The following is a 19,563-nucleotide window of genomic DNA, read 5'->3' as shown; positions in this document are numbered from 1 at the left end:
ACGCAACCTGAATCCAATGAATGATCAAAATGAAATCTGATATGTGTGTATACAAGAAGGCCACGTTCACAGACAATGCCGGAACTTGAAAGGAATGCTGAATGGGAAAGAGGAGGGCATGTGAAATAATAATAATACATAGAGAGAGAGGCAATAAGCTCATCAGAAGCTGGTTGTCAAATGAAGGCGAAAGAAGCGGTTATATAAGTACACATGAAAATAGAAAAGCCAAGAAAGAGAGGAGTATGTGTCGTAAAGAAGATGAAAGCCAGACTTGGCATCATCTTTGAATTAGCAGAGAACCGGGGAAAGAGTAGGGACGTTCCGAGCGCTTTTGATTGCTCATTTTGCTGCACATTCCGATGAAAAGATTTGAGAGTATGAGTAATGCTTCCTTCCATGATGTAGATCAGTCCAGAAATCCGATGAGAAAAGTGTCTTGACATGAATAGACCTTGCACGTCCAAAGGGTGTGCTGTGTGGTGTTATGAGACTGTGGCACAAGTGATGTAGAAGAGCGACTAATGACAAGCACCTAGCTAATAACACAGCCACAGCAACCTGATTGTGAATCTTCTTCCGCTTCCGATGATTTCTTGAGCTTGTCCTTTGGAGAATCATCTTCTTTTGAACTTTTTTGTGGTTCTTGCCGTATCAGTAAATGCACAACTGTACTCTTTCCGGGCGTCATTGCTCCTGGACTTAAGGTTTGTTGATTTGATTTGCCGCTGGTTGTGGGAGGACATAGGATCACTTTATCGTCAAGAATGTGCCCTAGATGTAGAATGCGCATCGAGTTCAACGAAGTAGGTTTAGGTGGCCAATCTGTATGAGGGGTAGATGTGATGATCAGTGGTCGGTACGTCAAATGCATTTCAAGCTCATAAGCTACTCACCTTGTGGCCATTCATCCCAAACCTTCTCACGAACGGCTTTGACGGTATTTGCGGGATCCACAAGGAAGAACCTCCGTTGTCCAGAGATGAGCAAAACGTCTAATCGAATCTTGTCAGACGGTATACCTGCTTGTGAGAAAGCACTATTGGATTTCCTATGTTGCTGTGACTTGATTGTTGATTGAAGTGTTGTTGGTGATTGTGTGTTTACGGGCGAAGAGGGTCCGCTTGCGTCATGACTAGATGCCACATCGGACAGTGTTGATCCTTTCTCTTGAACGGACATGATGTGATTGCCACTGCGATGTTGGACTGGCAGATGGTGGCTAAATAAGCAAGGGGATAGATGCGACTTATTGCGATTGATGAATGTTCATCAACTATTGTTTGCAATGCAAGTAAATTTCCGAAGTGCAAGAGAGGGGAGAGTTGTTTATTTGTTGCAGCTGTTGTTGTTATTGTTTCGGTTGGTCGTTATTTCATTTGCGATAGGATGATGATTATTGAATATCGTTATCTCCCAATAGAATGTTCGACTCGATTTCCCTTTTTCCGTAAAAAGTCGCACTCGAATGAGATAAGATGATGGTCAAGAATGTATCATCATGTACTCCTCCGTTTGACGGCCTTGCGCTCACCGATAATGCGGGATCTTAAACCGACTGCCAACAAAGAAAGCGGAATAACAGTGTTAAAAACACACACACACAAAACACGCAGGGCCAGGATGCATGTAATCTGCACGCGAGGACTTTAGTAGTCGTATGATCATTTAAACAGGCACGATAACAGTCTCAATCATTATCACACTTTCAAGGTTCCGAGCATTATATTTTCTCATGATTTGTTTAGTCTCTGCCGTCATTCGGTTTCAGCGTTTCCGTTGTGGATCAATAAGGGTATTATTATATTGATCGAATATGCGGCAATCATTTCCGTCTTGAATAACATTATCGCCGCCAAGAAGCCACGATGACTTAAAAGCAGTGCTTCTCAAATGATGAATCATCCCCACTGGTTGATCCTTGGCATCGATTGAAAAGTTGCTGCATAATTTTGCATTGTATAACCGTCGGTAGTTGATTGGTTTTAGTCAGGCACAATGTGGAGAGCAGCCAGGCAGGCAAAGTAAGCAACGCGTGTAAATGCACTTAAGTAAGCTTAATGTATGCGCCGTGATCAACTTTCTTGATGACCATGACCTCTTCTTCCCATTAATTGCAACCATGCCTCCACGCACAAGACCAACAGAGAATGTATGGAAATATCCAAGACCACCAGCATTACAACAAACAAGCGCACATTTACGTGTGGTTTGGAAGTATGCAAAATCAGGTGAAGAAGTGGTGATTGCTGATACAAAAAGAGGTTATCGTGTTTTGGAAACAAGTCATCCTCCGACCTATTATTTCCCACCAGAAGATGTGAAAATGTCATTGTTGAAGAACAGCGCAGCAAGAAGGACCATGTGCGAATGGAAAGGGTGCGTTCAGATTTGTAAACATTTGAGAACGACGCTGACTGTTATTAACCTCCCTCACCAATAGAATGGCACTTTATCACGATTTTGCTCCTCAACAGGAACCACTTGCAAAGGCTAGGATATGGTCATATCCATCACCTACTCCCTCTTTCACACAGATCAAGGACTATCTATGCTTCTATGCCTCTAGTAGTACCAATCCGAACACGATTGGAGGATGGACATGCGTAAGTGTGGAGAGAAGGAGGGGAATCGGTCGACATTTATATGATACTGACCCGTTCCATCCCTCCAGTACGTCGATGATGATACCGTTCAAGCTCAAGAAGGAGATTTCTGTGAGCACGAAAGAATATTGTACTTCCAATGCAGGATACTGAAACAATGTCTCCCCCTCCCACAGATGGTTCATGGATCACGCCTGAGATCACAGGAGGCGATAGAGGATTCAAAGGCGGTAAGTATGATACAACAGTCATTATCATACCGAATTATTTGCTTACTATTGTCATACGAACAGGAGCTGGAACATGGGGATGGTGATCATTGCCAAGGATCGGTGATTGAAGTATGGGGCTGACTAGCGTGCGTGCGCTAATTTCATACAATCAGCCGTGGATAGGGCGTAATAATTGCACCGCCGCCGTCGTTGCCGTTGTTGATCGGATAGGATCGATGCTCTTCATTTGTCAAGATCGAAATGCGGATAAATTCATCAATGACCTTGGCTTACTTTGATGATGAATGTATATATCCTTTATTGCGTCAAGTGGGAGCCAATAAGAATATAGCTTTACGTCAGCCACAATAACACCGCTATTGACGAGCGAGAATGAGCTTATGGGGAGATGGAAGCTATGTCTCCGTGGTGAGGATGGTAATATCTTCTCAAACAATCCTTCTTCTTCAGACAATTCTATTCGACATCTTATCACCATTTTATTGTCATCACTTCTTTTTTTCCCACTCGTGCTTGTATGGCCTGTACCTTAAATTCTCCAGATTTCTGCTTAGTAAATGCGCTAAAATCATCCGCGCTTTCTGTTAGGGAGAAAGACGGCTAAAGTGCCTGCTTTCTGTTTACTTCGGCGTTCACTCATGCATCTTTGATTCTTGCCGAAAAGCTTCCTCATATGATTATTATTTCTGCGTGCGCGTGACTTGCATCGGATTGGGTTCTCTGTTAGGAGCAAGAGAGCAAGTTCTAACTCCCAGATCGATAAAGAAATACTTGACAAAATTACTCTGTTATTGTTCAGTTCTTCTCATGGGAAGGGAGCAGAAGATAGACAAATAAGCAAAGCTACGAATGGCTTTAAAGACTAAATATAAATGTCATCCGGTAAACTGTTATACCTGATATAATTGGTCTCTTATTGTTTAAGCTGTTAGATATTCTCGAGGGCGATATAAGGTATGATCTCAAACACCCTTTCTTGACCTGAATTATTGGAGATGATGTCTAATTATTGATATATATGAACAATCAATAAAATTCTTCAAATAAATTCATGACGTCTTATCTTCTTGATATATCCTCATTTTAGAGGACCATCTTCATAAAATATTCTAGGATATGATTCTTGATTCAACATCTCTATACAACTTAAACTTGATCTACTTCTTTGTTATAGAGCCAATGTCTACTCAATGAGGATGGCCGGAACAAACCTTTTTATAAAAAGGCGCGGTCCCCGTGAGTGCCGCTAGTTTGCGCTAAATTGTATGCAGTCAAGGTGCCTTACAAGATTGCATTACAACAAAAGGAGAAGGAAATACAAAAAAACAAGAAAGGGATATTTTGCCTTTTTTACAGGGCGTCAAAAAGAAAAACGCCACGACGATTCCACAGTGTCGGCTAATAGAAAAAAAGAAAGAAGTGTTACAAACAAAAAAATAAAATAAAATCTAATCAATTATACGGAGTAAGAATAAGCAGGCATGCATATACATTACAAAGTTACAAAATTGCCGTAATTGGGGATTAGAGTTGAGATAAAAGAAGTGAAACGGGATGACAAGATGTTTCACTACCATTGTCACCCTTCTGATCGATCTTGGGATCAAAAATTACCCTGGATTGCCTACTCTTTGATCTAACATTTCATTGTCAGACAGAGGTGGCTATTTTGCTAATTTGTGGCTATACATCCTAATCTTCTTTCCGTGTTTAAAGAAGTGTACAATTGCAACTCCCGTGATTTGAATTGTGTTGTTCTTGTTTGTTGATTCAGGTCATCTTCTGATCGCAGCATCACTTCAATTCATCTGCTTGTTGGATTGCCTACCTTTTCCTTCATTCGATCCAATCATCATAGTACAACAATTCTGTCCAGAGGGGCGATCAAAATTTCCCCTGATCGGTCTTCATCCAACAATTCAGTAGAGTAGATCTTTTCCCATCTTACGACATCGAGCAAGAATTTTCAATACAACTCCAACTCTCTAATCAATTCAGCCAAATTAATCAACGTGTTCTCCAATTTTAACACGGCTTCTTACCAACAATTCCAATCACAAAACTCAAACTTGATTCTTGCAAGAGGAGTAATTGCGCAAGTATATGCATTGCGTCGTGCAAAAAATAACCTCACCACTGTGCCTTTGGTAAAAAGGTGCTGCTGAAAGAAAGGTGCGTATGCGAGAAGGATTGCTTGCGCATAAACTCCCTCAGTCTAGTCTTTGCTGCTTGCTGCATAGGCGGCGGATTTATTATTATTTATCAAACACTTTTTTTTATTCTCTAATCACACACTAACCGTAATTCAATCATTCATCTCTCCTCTCTCTCACATAATACACACAACAAAAACAAAACAGCTTGTCTTTCTCTATGGTTCAACAATTCACATCCATTTATTGCGGACATCAATCTTGTCACATTTAATTGTGTACAATCGATGTCCATTTAAGCATACAAGCAAGCACACCAAACAAAGACGAGATCACCTCCTCAGTTAATTCAATTCATAATACAATCTTACAAGATACCCCCCTCTTCACCTCCATCATCAAGCAAAAATGGCAGCAATTGCCACTTCTTCAGCTTCATCCACTTTGTCCAAATCAGGCAGTGCGGCAAGTATTCGGCCTGCCTTACCAATGACGCGCGTTACAATTCGCGACGGCACTTCAATCGCAATCAACGGTGAGTATCACAAGAGAAAAATTGCATAATTTATCAAAATGATAGCCAACTGCTTTCTAGATTCCATCATATGCTTTTCTCTTTTTTATCTCATGATGGGCACCCTGCCATGGTCATAATCATCGCAGTCATTGCATGATTGGATTATGAGGCTCTGACCGTTATTATTTTCATATCTTCTCTCACACTTCCCTCACGCGCATCAAAACCTCTCATCACTTGCTCTCCTACCACTCATCATCATCAAATCATACCGCAACACTCGTCTTGACCACCTTTTCTTCTTCATCAATTTCTCGGCTCCTTTACCCCTCCACTCCGTGGGCGTACCTTCTCTTGCCTATATTTATCCAAAATCTCTCCTACCACCATCCTATTTGATGCGCATAATTGACCATCTGCTAATCTAATCCTCGTCTCTTTCCACTACAGACCATATCTATATTTCATCACCATGGGCACCTGGTGCAGGCGAACCGTACTTTATCGCCCGTGTGATGGAATTTGTTACTGCATCTGCTTCCAGAAAAGGAGCAGCTGTTGTAGCAAGTTCATCAGGAACATTACAAGTACGTGCTAATATCTATTTACGACAACGAGATATTACACATCGAGCAATTTACGATCCAAGGCTACTGGTTGCAACAATGCATTCTGATGTTTTTGCATTGGAAAATATTCGTGGAAAATGTCAAGTACGACATCGTGATTTGATCGGCGATGCACCTGCCGTTTCGGCATGGAAGAAGACTGATGATCACTTTTATTTTCATCAATTGTTCGATCGTTTTTTACATAAATCGTTCGATGTTATACCCACGGATCGCGTTCACAATGCACCAAAAGATGTTCTTACAACTTTGAGGAATCGTTATTCTTTCATTGTTGCAGAACCCGGGTTATCGATTGACATTTGCGGTCCTGTACGTTCTTGTAGCGTTTGCGATGAATGGGCAGCAGGGTCGGAATCTGTTCGATGTGATACATGCAAAGAATATTTTCATATGACTTGCCTTACACCACCTTTGGTTGCTAAACCGGCAAAAGGGTACAGTTGGACATGTGCACCTTGTTCGAAGAAGAGAGAGCAATCACAAGGGTTACCGATGACAAGAGCAGCAGCAATGGATGCTTCTATTGCTTTGACAGCAGGTGGCGGATCAAGTAATATGAACAGTCCTAGTGAGGATGATGCCAGCAGTGTATCCCGTTTACCGGGCAATCAAGGCTCTCTACGAATGGGACCGGGAACACGAGGTAGAGGGCGTGGTAGAGGTAGAGGCAGAGGAAGGGGAAGAGGCGGATACTCGACCACGTCCAGGTTCGCAAATGGAAGTGAAGAATCTTCTGTTTCAGATCAATCGAGAGAAGTTTCACCTGCATCGTCAACCGTTTCTGATCGAAAGACATTGGATGATGAAAGAGGTACAAGGTGCTTCAACAGATGGCCATTTCGATACTTTGGAGAGCATACTACTGCAAAGGATGTTTTGGACCCATATGACTCTATTTATCCTCTTGCAGCACCGAGATTAGGTGTCAAGTTTCAAGTACCCGTAATCACATGGCAGGAACAGCAAGATCTTGGGCTGGGAGTGTATGTCCGACCCGAGAACAATGAAGCGGCAATACTAACAGAAGAGATCAAACAGCAACAAACAAAAAGACCTCCTGGCAGACCGCCAAAGATTAAGAAAAGTACAGATACAGGTGGAACAAATACACCGGTTTTGTCTACTTTGCCTTTACCTTCGATAGATGGAACTTCATCCGCTGGCGGTGGTACGCCTGCACCTGGACTTCCATCGATAGAGACACCCAAACCACCAACAGAGAAAGATTTCGAACGTGGCTTGGATGAAAGTGTGGATGTATTATGGAAACCAAAAGTTGTGGTGGATAAGGTAATGGATGCATATATGCGTTTATGCGATAAACATTTCCAAGCACATGCTCATGAAGTCGGGTTGCTAAATCGTGCCGCTCAATTGATGGTTATCCACAAGGGCAACGGACCAGAGGCACTTGCTAATTTGTCAAGAAGTACGGATGATCAGTTGGATATCATCCATTGGTCGCCCAAAGAGAGTAAACAATTCGAGAAAGCAATCGCTGAATTTGGAGCAGATGTAAAATCACTCAAACGTGCGATTCCCACCAAAACTCCCGGACAAATTGTACGAAAGTTGTATTCGTGGAAAGGACAAAAATTGGGGGAACAATGGCAAGAAGAACGACAAAAATCAGCGGAAGGCAATATGGACGAAGATGCAGTGTCGAAGGAAGACTCTGGCGTTACCAGGGCTGTTTCTCCGTCTTTGTCGATATGGAATGATGATAATGAAGCTAGCACATCAAAAACAATTGTGATTCCTGCTCCTTCATCTCTTGGAACTCAAGCTTCAAGTATCAGTACAACCAATGTATCTACAAGTTTACAATCAGGTAGTACTACGCCCACTTCTGTGAACAAGATATGCAAGATGTGCACAACCACACAATCCCCGAGTTGGTACAAAGGACCCTACTCATGGCACAACAGAAGACTTTGTGTTAATTGCGGTATTTATTGGCGAAAGTATGCTGCAGAATCTCCATCAGAAATCCTGACACGAAAGAGAGAAGCCCAAGAAGAATCAGCAGCTGTGCCTTCTCATGTTACCAAAGTTGCCAAATTGGCCAGATCGGAATCCGTTAAAGGATCTTCCAATACTTCTACACCACCTCCAGTACCTACAGTGACCAAATTCGAGCCAGGCAAATGCGTTCTTTGCAAAAAGATGGAACCAAAGCGCAATTTGATTCAATGTCGACAATGCTCGCTAAGTGTTCATCAAGGATGCTTTGGCTTGACGGATGAAGAAGTTGCAAGCGAGATATGGTATTGCGATGCATGTATGAACGAAAAGACTTTGGATGCAGCTTTGATACCACGTTGTATCTTGTGTCCTAAACCACCTCTTCCGGCAGAAATTCCGGTGGTGGCACCAACGGTACGACCTGTAGGCAGACCACGCAAGAATGCTGCTAATACGCAAGCTGCCAGTGCTGTTCCAATCGCACCATTGGATGCTTTGGATGCGTATAAACCGACGGAGTGCAACAATTGGACACATTTACTTTGCGCTCTTTATATCAACGAATTGGCATTTACCGAACCTGAACAAATGAAGATCGTTGAAGGAGCAGGGAATTTGCCTTTTTGGAGGTACGAAGCGGTTTGTGATCTATGTGAAAAGAAGGAAGGCGCTTGTGTTTCATGTTCGGAACCATCTTGCAAAAGAACTTTTCACGTTTCTTGTGCACATAAACAAAATGGTTTTACGATGGGATTGGATCTTACGCCTGTCAAAAGTACAAGAAGGGATACGGTCGCCACGGCAACGTTTAAAGGTGAAACTGGTCATATGGCTGCAGCAGTATATTGCGACATTCATGCTGATGTTGCCAAGTTCCGAAATTTGATCGATTTGAGCGAAATTGACCCAAATGCAGATATTTCAACAAACAGTAGAGAAAGCAAGACGGCAACTCAGATATTCGCTCTTACACATAAAAACGTCAAGGCACCTTCTTCTGGACTATCGGTTGGTGGAGCAACTGCATCTTATGATCCAACAAGTTATCCACTCTTACGAAGAGCAAAGAGATTTGATGTCTTATTGGGAAACGGCACGATCTGGCACTTTTCATCAAATGAGAACAAGCCAAATAGGAAAAGTCTTACTACCACTTCAGGGTTCAACCGGGCTCCGATCTCAAAAGAAGGCTCTCTGCTTTCGCTCATTGGCAGCAATGCAATGAAGACGAACGGGGTAAACTTTCAGGACACTAAGCAACCTTTGCGACATCTAAACGGGAACGCTGCAAAATCTTCCTCTACAGCAAGTCTGCCACGAGAATGTCTTCGATGTGCAACAGAATTTTCTCCGTATTGGTGGCCGATGCCTGAAGAAGCAGAAGTTGAAGTTCAATCGCCAGACGAATATGGTGATTGGTTTCATCGTTTCCAAGGTTTACGTAAAGAAGAACAAGCTTGGAAAGAGAGCGGAAGGTTATATTCTGATTTTGAAGAGAGATTATCGCCTAGAGAGGTATCTTCACTACAAAGACCAGTCTTGTGCGTTCAATGTAGACATCGTGTTGGACCTGACCTTAGCAAGGTGTAATCCATACTCAAACACACACCAATACCCTTTCTTTGCCTTTTTCATTTCTGCAATGCTGACTGTAGACTAATCATTTGTACTTCCAAAAAAATCAATCTTACCCTTTTTTTTTGCAAATTCACACGAGCTTCGTTTGACTTCAGGTTTATATTATTTGCATTATCGAGGAATGAAGCCTCCAAATTGATACAAGTATTTAAAGATCCACGCTGCGGTTAGCCTTTGGGTTGAAGAAGAATGAGTTGTCCTTTCCGTCATTTGCCCATGGGAATGGCTGTGAAAAGGGAAGGAGAGGAAAGTGTCAGTATGCTGGGAAGGAATGCTTTTCTATATATAGCGGCACCCACCTTTTTGCGCATATCGTTATATTCGTACTTTGTTGTTTCGGGTAATTCACCTCCATTTTCATGAATTTCATGATCACGATGATGTAAATGTTCAGCTTCTATACGATAAATGTAAACTGCCATTACGACTGCAAACGGAAGGCAACCGTAAATTGAAACTTTACGCCAAAGGTCAGCAGATTTACCTGCATGATCTTTATGATGATTACGTTCTTTGATCAAATCTTGTCCCATATGTTCAGAAGCGGCAAATCTACGTTGACTTTGTTGAAGGATTGAAGACCGTAAAGCAGCAGGTCTGGCTGCAGAGCGTAGCGCGAAACGGGCGGCGACAGGGTTCATGTTGGGCGATCGATTATAGAGGTGATGATGAGGACAGGAAAGAGAATTGCTTGATCGCAATCAAAGTCTGTCACCTTGGCGCGCCTCTCTAGTGCCCAACTTCTATTCGCTTGTGCTTGTGCGCTGTACTCAAGGGCGGTTCAGATCGGACATATTCATTTGGCATATCTTCTGGGCGTAGGCGCGTAAACGATAAAGTGACTGCCTGTCAGGGAAGAAGAATGCACGTGCGATTGGGAAGAATGTCGCTCAATATGCTTAACGCGGTCAGACCAACAACGTGTACAGCAAACAATAGAGATGGTATCGAGAGTACCATCACATCCTCCAAAACATGGCTTCAGAGGAACCTACCGCATCTGCGGATGCAAGTTCAGCAGCTGCTGATGCTAAAGCAAGACGGGAAGCACGTAAAGCCAGAATCTTAGGCGCTGGAAATGATAGATTGGCAAGAATCACAAAGACAGGACGTGGTGGAGAAGCGGAAGCTTTATACTCAAATCCACCAAAGCCCCTAGGAGGAAATGTAAATGCCAGCATAGATGATGATGAAGTGCTACAAAGAGCTAATGCTGCCTTGCTTGGAGGGACGGGAAATGCAGACGATGATCCACAGGATATCGATATCTCACAACACCAATCAGCACAGACGAATCCATTCTTGGCTATGATGCAACAACAGCAACAAGCAGGTGCAGGAGGACAAGCAGATCAAGCAGGTATGCCACAAGATCTGCAAGGTATGATGCGTGCTATGCAAGAAGCTATGATGAATGCATCACAAGGACAGCCAGGGCAACCCGGACAAGGACCAGGTGGTCCACCACAATCACCTTTTCCGTTTGGTCCAGGTGCTGCTACAGCTCAACAAGTTCCTGCCGGACCAAGCACAACAGATGCAATCTTTAACCTTCTTCGTGTGTTCATTTTCGCAATCTTTGGTATTGCTCTGGTGTACGGTGCTTTGTTCGGACGGCATGCAGATGCTAAACAAACGGTCACAGAACATGCAACGGAACAAATCTTGGATAAATTCGCTCACATGTCTTCTCTGCACAGATGGGCTCGTCTGGCGTACGAAAGACCGGCACAATGGGAAGCAAAGTACTTCAGCATGGAAAGCTTTGGATTACCGATTCCTGAGGGAATTCCTGTGTTTTGGCTTTTTATTACGTTGGAAATTGGATTACAGAGTATGCGAATCATGCTGCAAAGAAGAAGACCAGCTCCACCAGGATTTTTGCTAAAGGTTGCATCCTTTATTCCAAACGCAAACATCCAGCTTTTGATTCGCACACTAGCATCGTATCTACCACTTTTAGATGCATTCATCAACGACATTGCCGTTGTCGTCTTTACGATCGGATGTGCTATCCTCTTTGCTTCTTGGAAGGTTGGCTTAGATCCAATCTTGGCACCATCAGATGCTACAATGCCTCAAGGGATTCTCGCCAGCGGAATTCAGAATATTGCAGATGCTGCCAATGCTGTAGTCAGTGAAACTGTTCATGCTGTGCCTGATATCATCAATCCAGCAGGACCTCCCATGTAAATTTAATAACAGATAAATTGCAAATTTTACAGGTATGATAAAGAGCAGAGATGAAGCAGAGAGGTGATTGTTTAATTTTTGATCTCAAATGGCTCGCCTAGCTGCCATCTCCTCATCGCTGTTACGTGGATTGAGTCACCCGATGATTCTTTTCCAGACCATGCACTTCCCCAAGCCTGTAAGACTTGCTTGACAGTAGGCTCACTAGAGTCTAGTACTTCGCCTGGTAATTTGGAAGCTGCCAAACGCATTATGAACGACTGCGAGTAGAGGCTCTCTTCTGCATCTTCTGCAATGCCTGCTGGCTCGATCGATCGTGTTGGCATTCCGGCAGCTTGACGTGCGAGTGAGCGTGTAAGACTGCGCAAGAAAGGCAATGAAGTCTCATTCACCGAGCCGGACGCCTTGTCAGGACGTTGAATGCGGGTCAGAAGGAGCGAGCCAACCTTTCCGATCGAAACTTGAGGTCCTTCGGTACTTTGTGTGGAAGAGGATCCATGTGCGAAAGAGCTGGCAACGAACCATGGAGTTGAAGTTTGAGGTGATTCACTCCTTCTTGGTGCATCGGCTGGAGGTGCTGCAACATTGCTCAGCGAAGAAGCTCTTGCTAAGTGAATACGTTCGCCTAATCTAGAAACGACGTCAAGAATGGCATTGCCTACAGTTTTTGGCGCAGATTTCGATCCTTCTCCTTCCTTGGTGGGTTTAGGGATAAGTGGAAATTCCAATAGCTGTGGAATTGGGATATCGATCATTTCCTGTGAAGATGAAGATGATGAGATACTATCATCGATTGCCAAAGTTGGAAAGAGCGCAACCGTATGTGCAAGATCGGCTAAAAGTCCTTGAAAGATTTCATTTCGTCCAACAAAGTCCGTTTCACAATTTAGCTCAACGATTCCCGCCCTAGCTGCTAAGGTGATTGGTGAGAATCGAACGCCCTGTTGTTGAGAATCAGTCGTGCTGGAAGCTGGAACGCCATCAGTGACTATGCAGACGGCCACACCTCCTTCTTTTGCCTCTCTATCACTGACTTTGGATGCCTTTTTGGCACCAGTCATTTGCATATCTTTTTCAAGCCATGCTAATGCTCCTTTGATATCATTCGATGATTCTGTTAAGGCTTCTTTAGCTTTGATCATACTTGTGCCCGGCATTAACTTTCGTAGTTCTGCGATATTGGCAATAGATGGCTTCTTTGTATCGGCATTGTAGATACATGGCGAAGATGAAAATGATCGTACTGAGGCGTTTGAGATTCTTGTAGCCTGGACATAGCGTCCGGCTTGTCTTATAATCGATCGACTCATCCTTTCGTTCGTCTATATGATGGCGGATAGAATTAAGGATTTCAACTTTCTTCTCAATTGTTAGCGCTTATTTTTTGTTTGCACACGTGAAAATGTATGCGTCTTCCTCCACTCTCCATGCATACAATGACAGATTCACACGATTAGTCATTCACTCTTGATGATCAACTTCCATCACAAGATACCCAAAAACAATGGCAGACATTCGACAATCGTCCATCAAGTTGCTCACTTCCACTTTGAGCAATACAGAAGGAAGCAAAGGTGCTGATCAAGCATCCACTCTTGCACAACAGTTAGAACAAGCCGTCTTTGAAGCACATCAAGGCGATACGGGAAATGCATATCGTGATCAATTACGATCTCTTCATCTTGATTTGAGTAAGAATAACGTTGATCTTGCTAAACAGCTAGTCTCTGGACAAATAAGTGCACAGGAGTTGATACAAGCCGGACCAGAAGTAAGTTGACTTGCATTGCTTATTCGTTTGATCGTGTACTTAACCCCCTTCCTTACATCCTAACAGGGACTAAAAAGCGATGAACGAGCTCGTGAAGATGAGCAACTACGTGAACAAGGTAAGTGTGATAGATGGTTCACTCTTGAGAAAGATCGACTAACAGCCAATTCTCTCCATCTGCAGGCCTCCGTGAATCCCTTGGAACACATAAGATCCCCGTTCACGAAACGAACGGAAGCTTGGCAGGTCCAGCTGCAGCTGATACACTTGGTCAGGAAGGCGAAGTGGGCATTCAAGAAGCAAGTATGGGCGAAGAAGGTGATTTCAAACAGCGAGCACAACCAAAAATTCAAGGATTAGAAGGAATAGAGTTTGAAAGTGGACTTTAGAATTTGTACTTTTACGCTGTTAGATGAATGGAAAAATCTCTATAACACAAATACCGGATGCTAATAATAAATACAATGGAGGGATATATGAAGTGGGTACGACTGTCATTTGAGAAGTGGATGTCCACTCTCAGATTTCACTTGCCGTGCTCGTACCAGCACTGCCTCCCATAATGGATGCTAATCGAGAGATGAAAAGATAGGCTGCCAGTGCTACAAGGAGAGGGAAAAGAGCTCGAGATCTTTGTTGGTTTGGCTGCGCCTGTCCTGTTGCTTGTGGGGGGTTTTGTCGTTGTGGTATTGCTTCTGTACGAGGAGCGTGTCTTGCAACAAGTGTCGAGGCTTTTGCTGTAGGACTATTTTGAGTCAAGGTTTCTGTGAGAATGGAAACGAGGTCAGTAAAGTTCCATAAGTATGCTTTATCCATTCATCATCCCACCTTACCTGGTGCAGAAGTGTCTGTGTTATTCTTCTCCTTCGTCGCAATGCTGCTTGGATTTAGGGCACTAGAAGCGCCTTCTCCGTCATCCTTCTTCTTTTCGCCCATATTAGGTAAAGCACGAATAGTAGCGTCGCAGTAGTCCGGGAACAATCGTTTGAATTTTGGTTGTGTGATGTTGAATGCGTGCGATCTTCGTGCCAATGTTTGACGATCAGCATGTGTTGCCATCACACTTCCAGTCGTCATTTCATCCGAGCACATGAACGAGAGCAGTCCGACAAGGATGTTGGCAACACTCCAAGCAGGATTCCAACTTCCAGGATGGAAATCACTCATAGATGTACAGATCTTTGTATCCGTGTGAAATCGACCAGATGGTGTAGACATTTTGATTCCTGGAGGTTTGAATGGATATTCTGGTGGAAATAATAGTTGTCCCCAATATTCACCTCCATGGAAAGGTGTATCTGGCGGTCCACGTAAGATAAAGTGCCATTCTAACACATTCTCTTCTCTTGGACGACCATAACAGAATGGCGGAGGATCCCTGTCCATCATTTGGGCTTCTTTGCCGAGCCTTTTTGAGGCGGCCTTTGTAGCCATTATTGGATGCTGGTGTTACTTGTGCGAATGTGTGATTGTAGGTATTGAGTTGTGCTGTTCTTGAAAACGTGACTGTGTTCAGTAGTCGTGAAAGTTGCGATGATGGTTTGCTGCTAAGAATAGCTATGATTAGGAGAGGACGCAAGAATTGGCATATGAAGTGATTTCGGCCTGTGAATGGCGTATCTTGCCCAGCCTCTTTCCTGTGCGTGCGCGTAAAAAGGGATTACTGTAGCCGTGCCCGCGTAGACACAGACAGATTGGCCGCCTGACCGCCCTAGAAGCTTCGATTTATATAGCTCTACAGTGAGCGGGCAGGCAGTAAATTAATTATTAAACGGATTTAAACCCAACGACGTACGCACACGTTTGCTTTCTCATCATTTGTGTCCACCAAACAATCAAATTCCCACTCTTGACTCTCATCTTATAGATCGCTTCAAGCCATACGTAAAGATGATGTTGCGACCTGGGTTCGTTGCGCTTTCGCGCTCATTGCAACAATCCTTTGCCACCACAGCTCGATCTTCGAATGGGATGATGAAAGGTGCCTCCACACGATGGTCATCTTCACTTTCTTCTTCTTCAGCTTTGCGTGCTCCATTCTTACCAGCAGTTCGAAGCAGTGCAATCAAGCCATCTCAACCATCTCTCACAAGCGTTCGCGGCGTACGTACCTCACCCTTCAGACCAAACAATAATGCCAATTCCGAACGTGGATTGTCATTGAGCTTGCCACATCAAGCATCTTCTGGTCCAACGAGCTTTTCCCAACCCGGTGGCTGGACTAAAGCTTTGACAAGCGTTGGTATTATTGCAGGTGCAGCACTTGCTGCAAATATCTTCCTCAACAGACCTACAAGAGACGGACCCATGGACGAATTCAGCAGAAGTTACCTCAACCGTACATTCGGCTATTTAGCTGGTGGTTTAAGTTTGACTGCTGCGGGTGCAGTCGCCCTTCACCGAACAGGATTCTCTTATCGCTTGATGGCCACAAATCCATGGTTGGTACTTGGTGTCGGTCTTGTTGCGTCTATTGGTGGTATGATTGGTGCACAATCTTTGCCTCCAGGACCAGGCAAGACAGCATGTTGGTTATTGTTCAACGCATCACAAGCAGCCGTTTTGAGCCCTTTGATGTTCTTCAACCCCGCTTTACTTGCCCGTGCTGGTCTTTACACTGCCGGCGTCATGGGTAGTATCTGTTACGTTGGTGCAACTGCTCGTGATGGTCAATACTTGTACCTCGGTGGACCTCTGTTGGCGGGACTTGTCGTTGTTGCTTTGTCATCTGTCGCTCCAATGATCTTACCCGCCACTGCCGTTCGTGCATTGGCCGCTACTGAAGCTTTGAGCTTGTACGGTGGTTTGGCCGTCTTTGGTGGATTTACGCTTTATGATACGCAAGTGATCTTGAATCATGCTCGTATGGTCCAAGCAGGTGTTAAACGTGATGACCCACTTGCAGAGTCCATCAAATTGGAACTTGACTTTATCAACATCTTTGTTCGTATCGTTCAGATCCTTGCCATGCAACAGAACAGAAGGAAGTAAACAAACAAGCAAACAATGCAAGGCAAACCTTGATGTAAAACAATATATGCGAATCGACTTTTATGTAATTAATCTCTGCTGATCACCACTCAATATAATTTGTAGTATGGAACCTAACAGATTGGATAAGAAGATATAAATTAAGAATGCATTTGATGAAAAAGTTCGTTCAGTATGTGTACATATACATAATTTCAATTGCACAGGACATATTGCGTAATTGCACAAGATCTATAAAGTGTGTGTGTTTTCGTTACATTTTGCGTTTCGTTTGCGTTTGCGTTTGATATGCTGTTTTGTCTCTAATGTTTTTTCAAATACCCAAAGCGCCTCTTCCTCCTCCTAATTCATTATCCCGTACTTTTTGCGCTTCTTCTGCTACTTTTTCCCATCCTTTTGCCCTTTCTGCATTCTTTTCTTCCCTTTGCCAAATTCGTTTGATCGCTTCAATGACAATCGTATTTGAGAAAGATGCGTTTGATTGCGATTGCATTGAGGCAGGTGGCGGTGTCATTATACCACGAATGATTTCTTCGGATGACATAGTCAATTCCATTCGACGGTAAGAAGCTAACAATTGCCTCTTTGCTGCACGTTTTGCACTTGGAGAAACTCCTCCAACACGAGTATTACTAGAAGATGAATTGATAGAGCTTCCGTTGACGCTGGTAATCTTGACGATTCCTTCAACTTCTAAACCCTCCATGACATCAATCAATTCAGAACTTTCCAAAATAGGGAAATCGTCATTTTTCAAGATGGCCGAATATGTGCTTTCGATTTCGCACATTAGTGTACCATCACCATTGCTTGAACAAACACCCATAACGGATTTGTTCACGCCATTACCACTTCCTCCACCAAGAACGTTCAATCCATACCCTCTTCGCTTTTGCGCAACGAGAAGAGCCAATAAGATCAGCTTTGGTTGCAAGCCTAATCCACGAATCTTGTTCAATTGTGGACTTCCCAAAACGGTCGAAACAACTTTGAGAATATGCGCAGGTGTGATTTTAGGAGCATTTGTCGGTGTTAAGCTGGTAATGTCGATTGGTGCAGCAGTCGAGGTAGATTTGCGAATCGTTTCTTGTTCTACCAATTCAACTGCCAATCTGCATGCATCCAACGCTTTACGAAGATCACCTGTAGCTGCAGCAATCTTACGTGCAACCAATTCGAAAGCAGCAGGTACAAACAGTGGAACGGTCTCATCATCATTTTGCTCTTGTAGTTCACCATCTTGTTCTCTTGTTTCAGCGCTGTAACTCGATTGAAGCAGAGCAAGACGTGATCCAATTACAGTCTTGATCTCTTCAGCCTCAAAAGGTCGGAAATTGAGAACGGCAGGAGCAGCGCCTTTGCTAGCCAAAAGCGGTACAAAACGTTCGGTAAGATCGAGTGAATTTGCAATCCCGATCAAAGCACATGCTTTTGAATCCTTTTGTGGCCATGAGAACAAACGGTACAAGATATTTTGATGAACTCTACTGCGTAAGAGGTGATCAATTTCATCCAACACGATCAATGTTTGCCTCTTTTGATCTTTCACCAATGTGGTCACTTGACGTTCTGCTTCTGCATCACCAGCTTCCCCGCTTGGTAAAACTGACTTGTCACCGTGAAAAACATTCAAAATACGTCTGAACAGTTCACGAGGATGTTGAATGGTCATGCAATCGATGAATGCAACTTGCAGACGTTCATTGTCCCGCAAGAACTCTTGTGATTGTTGAATGTCAGCCATAACTGAGCGAATCAATGCAGTCTTACCCGTTCCAGGCAAACCACAAACATACAAGCTTCCTCCGTCCATGGCTCCGTTCATGTCTGTGCACAATGAATCTCCTTGAGGCATTGCTGATCGTTCCATATGTGCAAACAAGCCAAATCGTTGTTGCATGAATCGTTGAATTGCTCCTCGTTCACGTTCACGTCCAACAATGTGTACGTTTGGATCTGATCCATATCGCAACAATGCACGAGCATGAGCAAAGATGTTGGTGTACTTTGATGTCTCTTCCTCCGAGTCTGCATCTTGCTCTTTCTCATCTTCTGCTTCTGATGCTTCCGGTGTCGTGCATCGTGAAATAGGACTGCTCATTGCCGTCTCACTTCCCATCAATGAAAATACTTCAGACATGGGTGTTGCTTGACTGGAATGGAACACGCTTGCCAATTCTTCATCTGTTGATCCTTGAGAAGCATTCAAGCGAGGTCGAGATGATGGCAATCGCAATTCAACAATCGTATCAGCACTTTCACCATTCTCCGACTGATCACAATTATCAAAGATCGATCGAGATCGTTTACGTGTTGTGATTGGCGTGCTGACGGTACGACGGAAAGAACGTCTTGTGAGTAATCTTGGACTTCCGGGCATAGAATCTGATCTATCAGACATTGGCACCGCAGCTTGTGTACGTGTTCGACGGACCGTAATATCGGCTTGATAAGCGGCCGTTTCATTATGCAAATCACGTTGAGATAATCGTCTAAGAGGTGCTACGTTTTCCTTGTTGCTATCATCACGGGATTCACCTTGTTCAGGTGTACGATAACATCCACCTATTCTGCCACTGCGGAACGGTCTATGCCTTTCACCATCTTCATCTTCATCATCTGAGCCGTCGCCGCCGCTACCTTTGCGTAATGAAAAAGAGCATAAGGATGACGTACCCAATGCTCGAAAAGAAGAAGATCGTTGAGGATAAGAGCAAGAAGAGGAACCTGAAGATGCTGCTTTTTTCATTGGTGTATTGTTGGAATAAGTCATATTCCCTGTTGCGGTCCAATTTGAAAGGGTATCATTGTTCATCATGGGCATGGAAGCTGTACGGAGAAATTGTCTGGATTTTGAACATGCG

General features: G+C 43.7%; 10 protein-coding genes across 10 annotated transcripts; 5 read left to right on the top strand and 5 right to left on the bottom strand.

The window, feature by feature from the left end:
- Positions 1-109: 109 nt before the first annotated feature.
- On the bottom strand, positions 110-1,447 carry FA14DRAFT_162652 (uncharacterized protein). The gene is made up of 2 exons (XM_025499709.1): positions 897-1,447; positions 110-825 (listed from the first exon to the last, which is right to left on the bottom strand). The coding sequence occupies exons 1-2, from the start codon at positions 1,180-1,182 to the stop codon at positions 536-538; spliced, it is 576 nt and encodes a 191-aa protein (XP_025352051.1). The 5' UTR covers positions 1,183-1,447; the 3' UTR covers positions 110-535.
- A 675-nt stretch (positions 1,448-2,122) lies between these two features.
- Positions 2,123-2,922, top strand: FA14DRAFT_182539 (uncharacterized protein; the record flags this gene model as incomplete). The annotated part of the gene is made up of 5 exons (XM_025501218.1): positions 2,123-2,379; positions 2,444-2,606; positions 2,675-2,717; positions 2,783-2,836; positions 2,900-2,922. 5 exons carry the CDS (start codon positions 2,123-2,125, stop codon positions 2,920-2,922), a joined length of 540 nt encoding a protein of 179 aa, XP_025352050.1.
- A 2,478-nt stretch (positions 2,923-5,400) lies between these two features.
- Positions 5,401-9,696, top strand: FA14DRAFT_182538 (uncharacterized protein; the record flags this gene model as incomplete). The annotated part of the gene is made up of 2 exons (XM_025501217.1): positions 5,401-5,527; positions 5,960-9,696. The coding sequence occupies 2 exons, from the start codon at positions 5,401-5,403 to the stop codon at positions 9,694-9,696; spliced, it is 3,864 nt and encodes a 1,287-aa protein (XP_025352049.1).
- FA14DRAFT_162646 (uncharacterized protein) lies at positions 9,686-10,512 on the bottom strand. Its single transcript, XM_025499708.1, has 2 exons — positions 10,044-10,512; positions 9,686-9,970 (listed from the first exon to the last, which is right to left on the bottom strand). The coding sequence occupies exons 1-2, from the start codon at positions 10,383-10,385 to the stop codon at positions 9,893-9,895; spliced, it is 420 nt and encodes a 139-aa protein (XP_025352048.1). The 5' UTR covers positions 10,386-10,512; the 3' UTR covers positions 9,686-9,892.
- Positions 10,513-10,527: 15 nt separating this feature from the next.
- Positions 10,528-11,972, top strand: FA14DRAFT_92512 (uncharacterized protein). Its single transcript, XM_025503079.1, has one exon. The coding sequence runs from the start codon at positions 10,720-10,722 to the stop codon at positions 11,935-11,937; it is 1,218 nt and encodes a 405-aa protein (XP_025352047.1). The 5' UTR covers positions 10,528-10,719; the 3' UTR covers positions 11,938-11,972.
- A 36-nt stretch (positions 11,973-12,008) lies between these two features.
- On the bottom strand, positions 12,009-13,079 carry FA14DRAFT_158557 (uncharacterized protein; the record flags this gene model as incomplete). Its single annotated transcript, XM_025497973.1, has 1 exon — positions 12,009-13,079. The coding sequence occupies one exon, from the start codon at positions 13,077-13,079 to the stop codon at positions 12,009-12,011; it is 1,071 nt and encodes a 356-aa protein (XP_025352046.1).
- Positions 13,080-13,441: 362 nt separating this feature from the next.
- FA14DRAFT_182534 (uncharacterized protein) lies at positions 13,442-14,097 on the top strand (the record flags this gene model as incomplete). Its single annotated transcript, XM_025501216.1, has 3 exons — positions 13,442-13,708; positions 13,775-13,826; positions 13,892-14,097. The coding sequence occupies 3 exons, from the start codon at positions 13,442-13,444 to the stop codon at positions 14,095-14,097; spliced, it is 525 nt and encodes a 174-aa protein (XP_025352045.1).
- Positions 14,098-14,155: 58 nt separating this feature from the next.
- FA14DRAFT_92507 (UBC-like protein) lies at positions 14,156-15,370 on the bottom strand. The gene has a single exon (XM_025503078.1). The coding sequence runs from the start codon at positions 15,140-15,142 to the stop codon at positions 14,528-14,530; it is 615 nt and encodes a 204-aa protein (XP_025352044.1). The 5' UTR covers positions 15,143-15,370; the 3' UTR covers positions 14,156-14,527.
- A 166-nt stretch (positions 15,371-15,536) lies between these two features.
- On the top strand, positions 15,537-16,916 carry FA14DRAFT_162644 (uncharacterized protein). Its single transcript, XM_025499707.1, has one exon. The coding sequence runs from the start codon at positions 15,599-15,601 to the stop codon at positions 16,697-16,699; it is 1,101 nt and encodes a 366-aa protein (XP_025352043.1). The 5' UTR covers positions 15,537-15,598; the 3' UTR covers positions 16,700-16,916.
- Positions 16,917-17,012: 96 nt separating this feature from the next.
- FA14DRAFT_151153 (P-loop containing nucleoside triphosphate hydrolase protein) lies at positions 17,013-19,079 on the bottom strand (the record flags this gene model as incomplete). Its single annotated transcript, XM_025497464.1, has 1 exon — positions 17,013-19,079. One exon carries the CDS (start codon positions 19,077-19,079, stop codon positions 17,013-17,015), a length of 2,067 nt encoding a protein of 688 aa, XP_025352042.1.
- Positions 19,080-19,563: the final 484 nt, after the last annotated feature.

The sequence above is a fragment of the Meira miltonrushii genome (genome assembly GCF_003144205.1).
Source record: "Meira miltonrushii strain MCA 3882 unplaced genomic scaffold FA14scaffold_6, whole genome shotgun sequence".
In the NCBI taxonomy this organism is placed as follows: domain Eukaryota; kingdom Fungi; phylum Basidiomycota; class Exobasidiomycetes; order Exobasidiales; family Brachybasidiaceae; genus Meira; species Meira miltonrushii.
Note: the sequence above shows the minus strand (reverse complement) of the source record. Positions and strands in the feature narration are given on the sequence as shown.

Bases quoted from the DNA above. Each gene is read 5' to 3' on its own strand.
- FA14DRAFT_162652 (XM_025499709.1), bottom strand. From the start codon at position 1,182: ATGTCCGTTCAAGAGAAAGGATCAACACTGTCCGATGTGGCATCTAGT. The intron at 826-896 runs GTGAGTAGCTTA...CCCCTCATACAG, and splicing joins TTGGGATGAATGGCCACAAG to ATTGGCCACCTAAACCTACT.
- FA14DRAFT_162646 (XM_025499708.1), bottom strand. From the start codon at position 10,385: ATGAACCCTGTCGCCGCCCGTTTCGCGCTACGCTCTGCAGCCAGACCT. The intron at 9,971-10,043 runs GTGGGTGCCGCT...CCCTTTTCACAG, and splicing joins ATAACGATATGCGCAAAAAG to CCATTCCCATGGGCAAATGA.
- FA14DRAFT_92512 (XM_025503079.1), top strand. From the start codon at position 10,720: ATGGCTTCAGAGGAACCTACCGCATCTGCGGATGCAAGTTCAGCAGCT.
- FA14DRAFT_92507 (XM_025503078.1), bottom strand. From the start codon at position 15,142: ATGGCTACAAAGGCCGCCTCAAAAAGGCTCGGCAAAGAAGCCCAAATG.
- FA14DRAFT_162644 (XM_025499707.1), top strand. From the start codon at position 15,599: ATGATGTTGCGACCTGGGTTCGTTGCGCTTTCGCGCTCATTGCAACAA.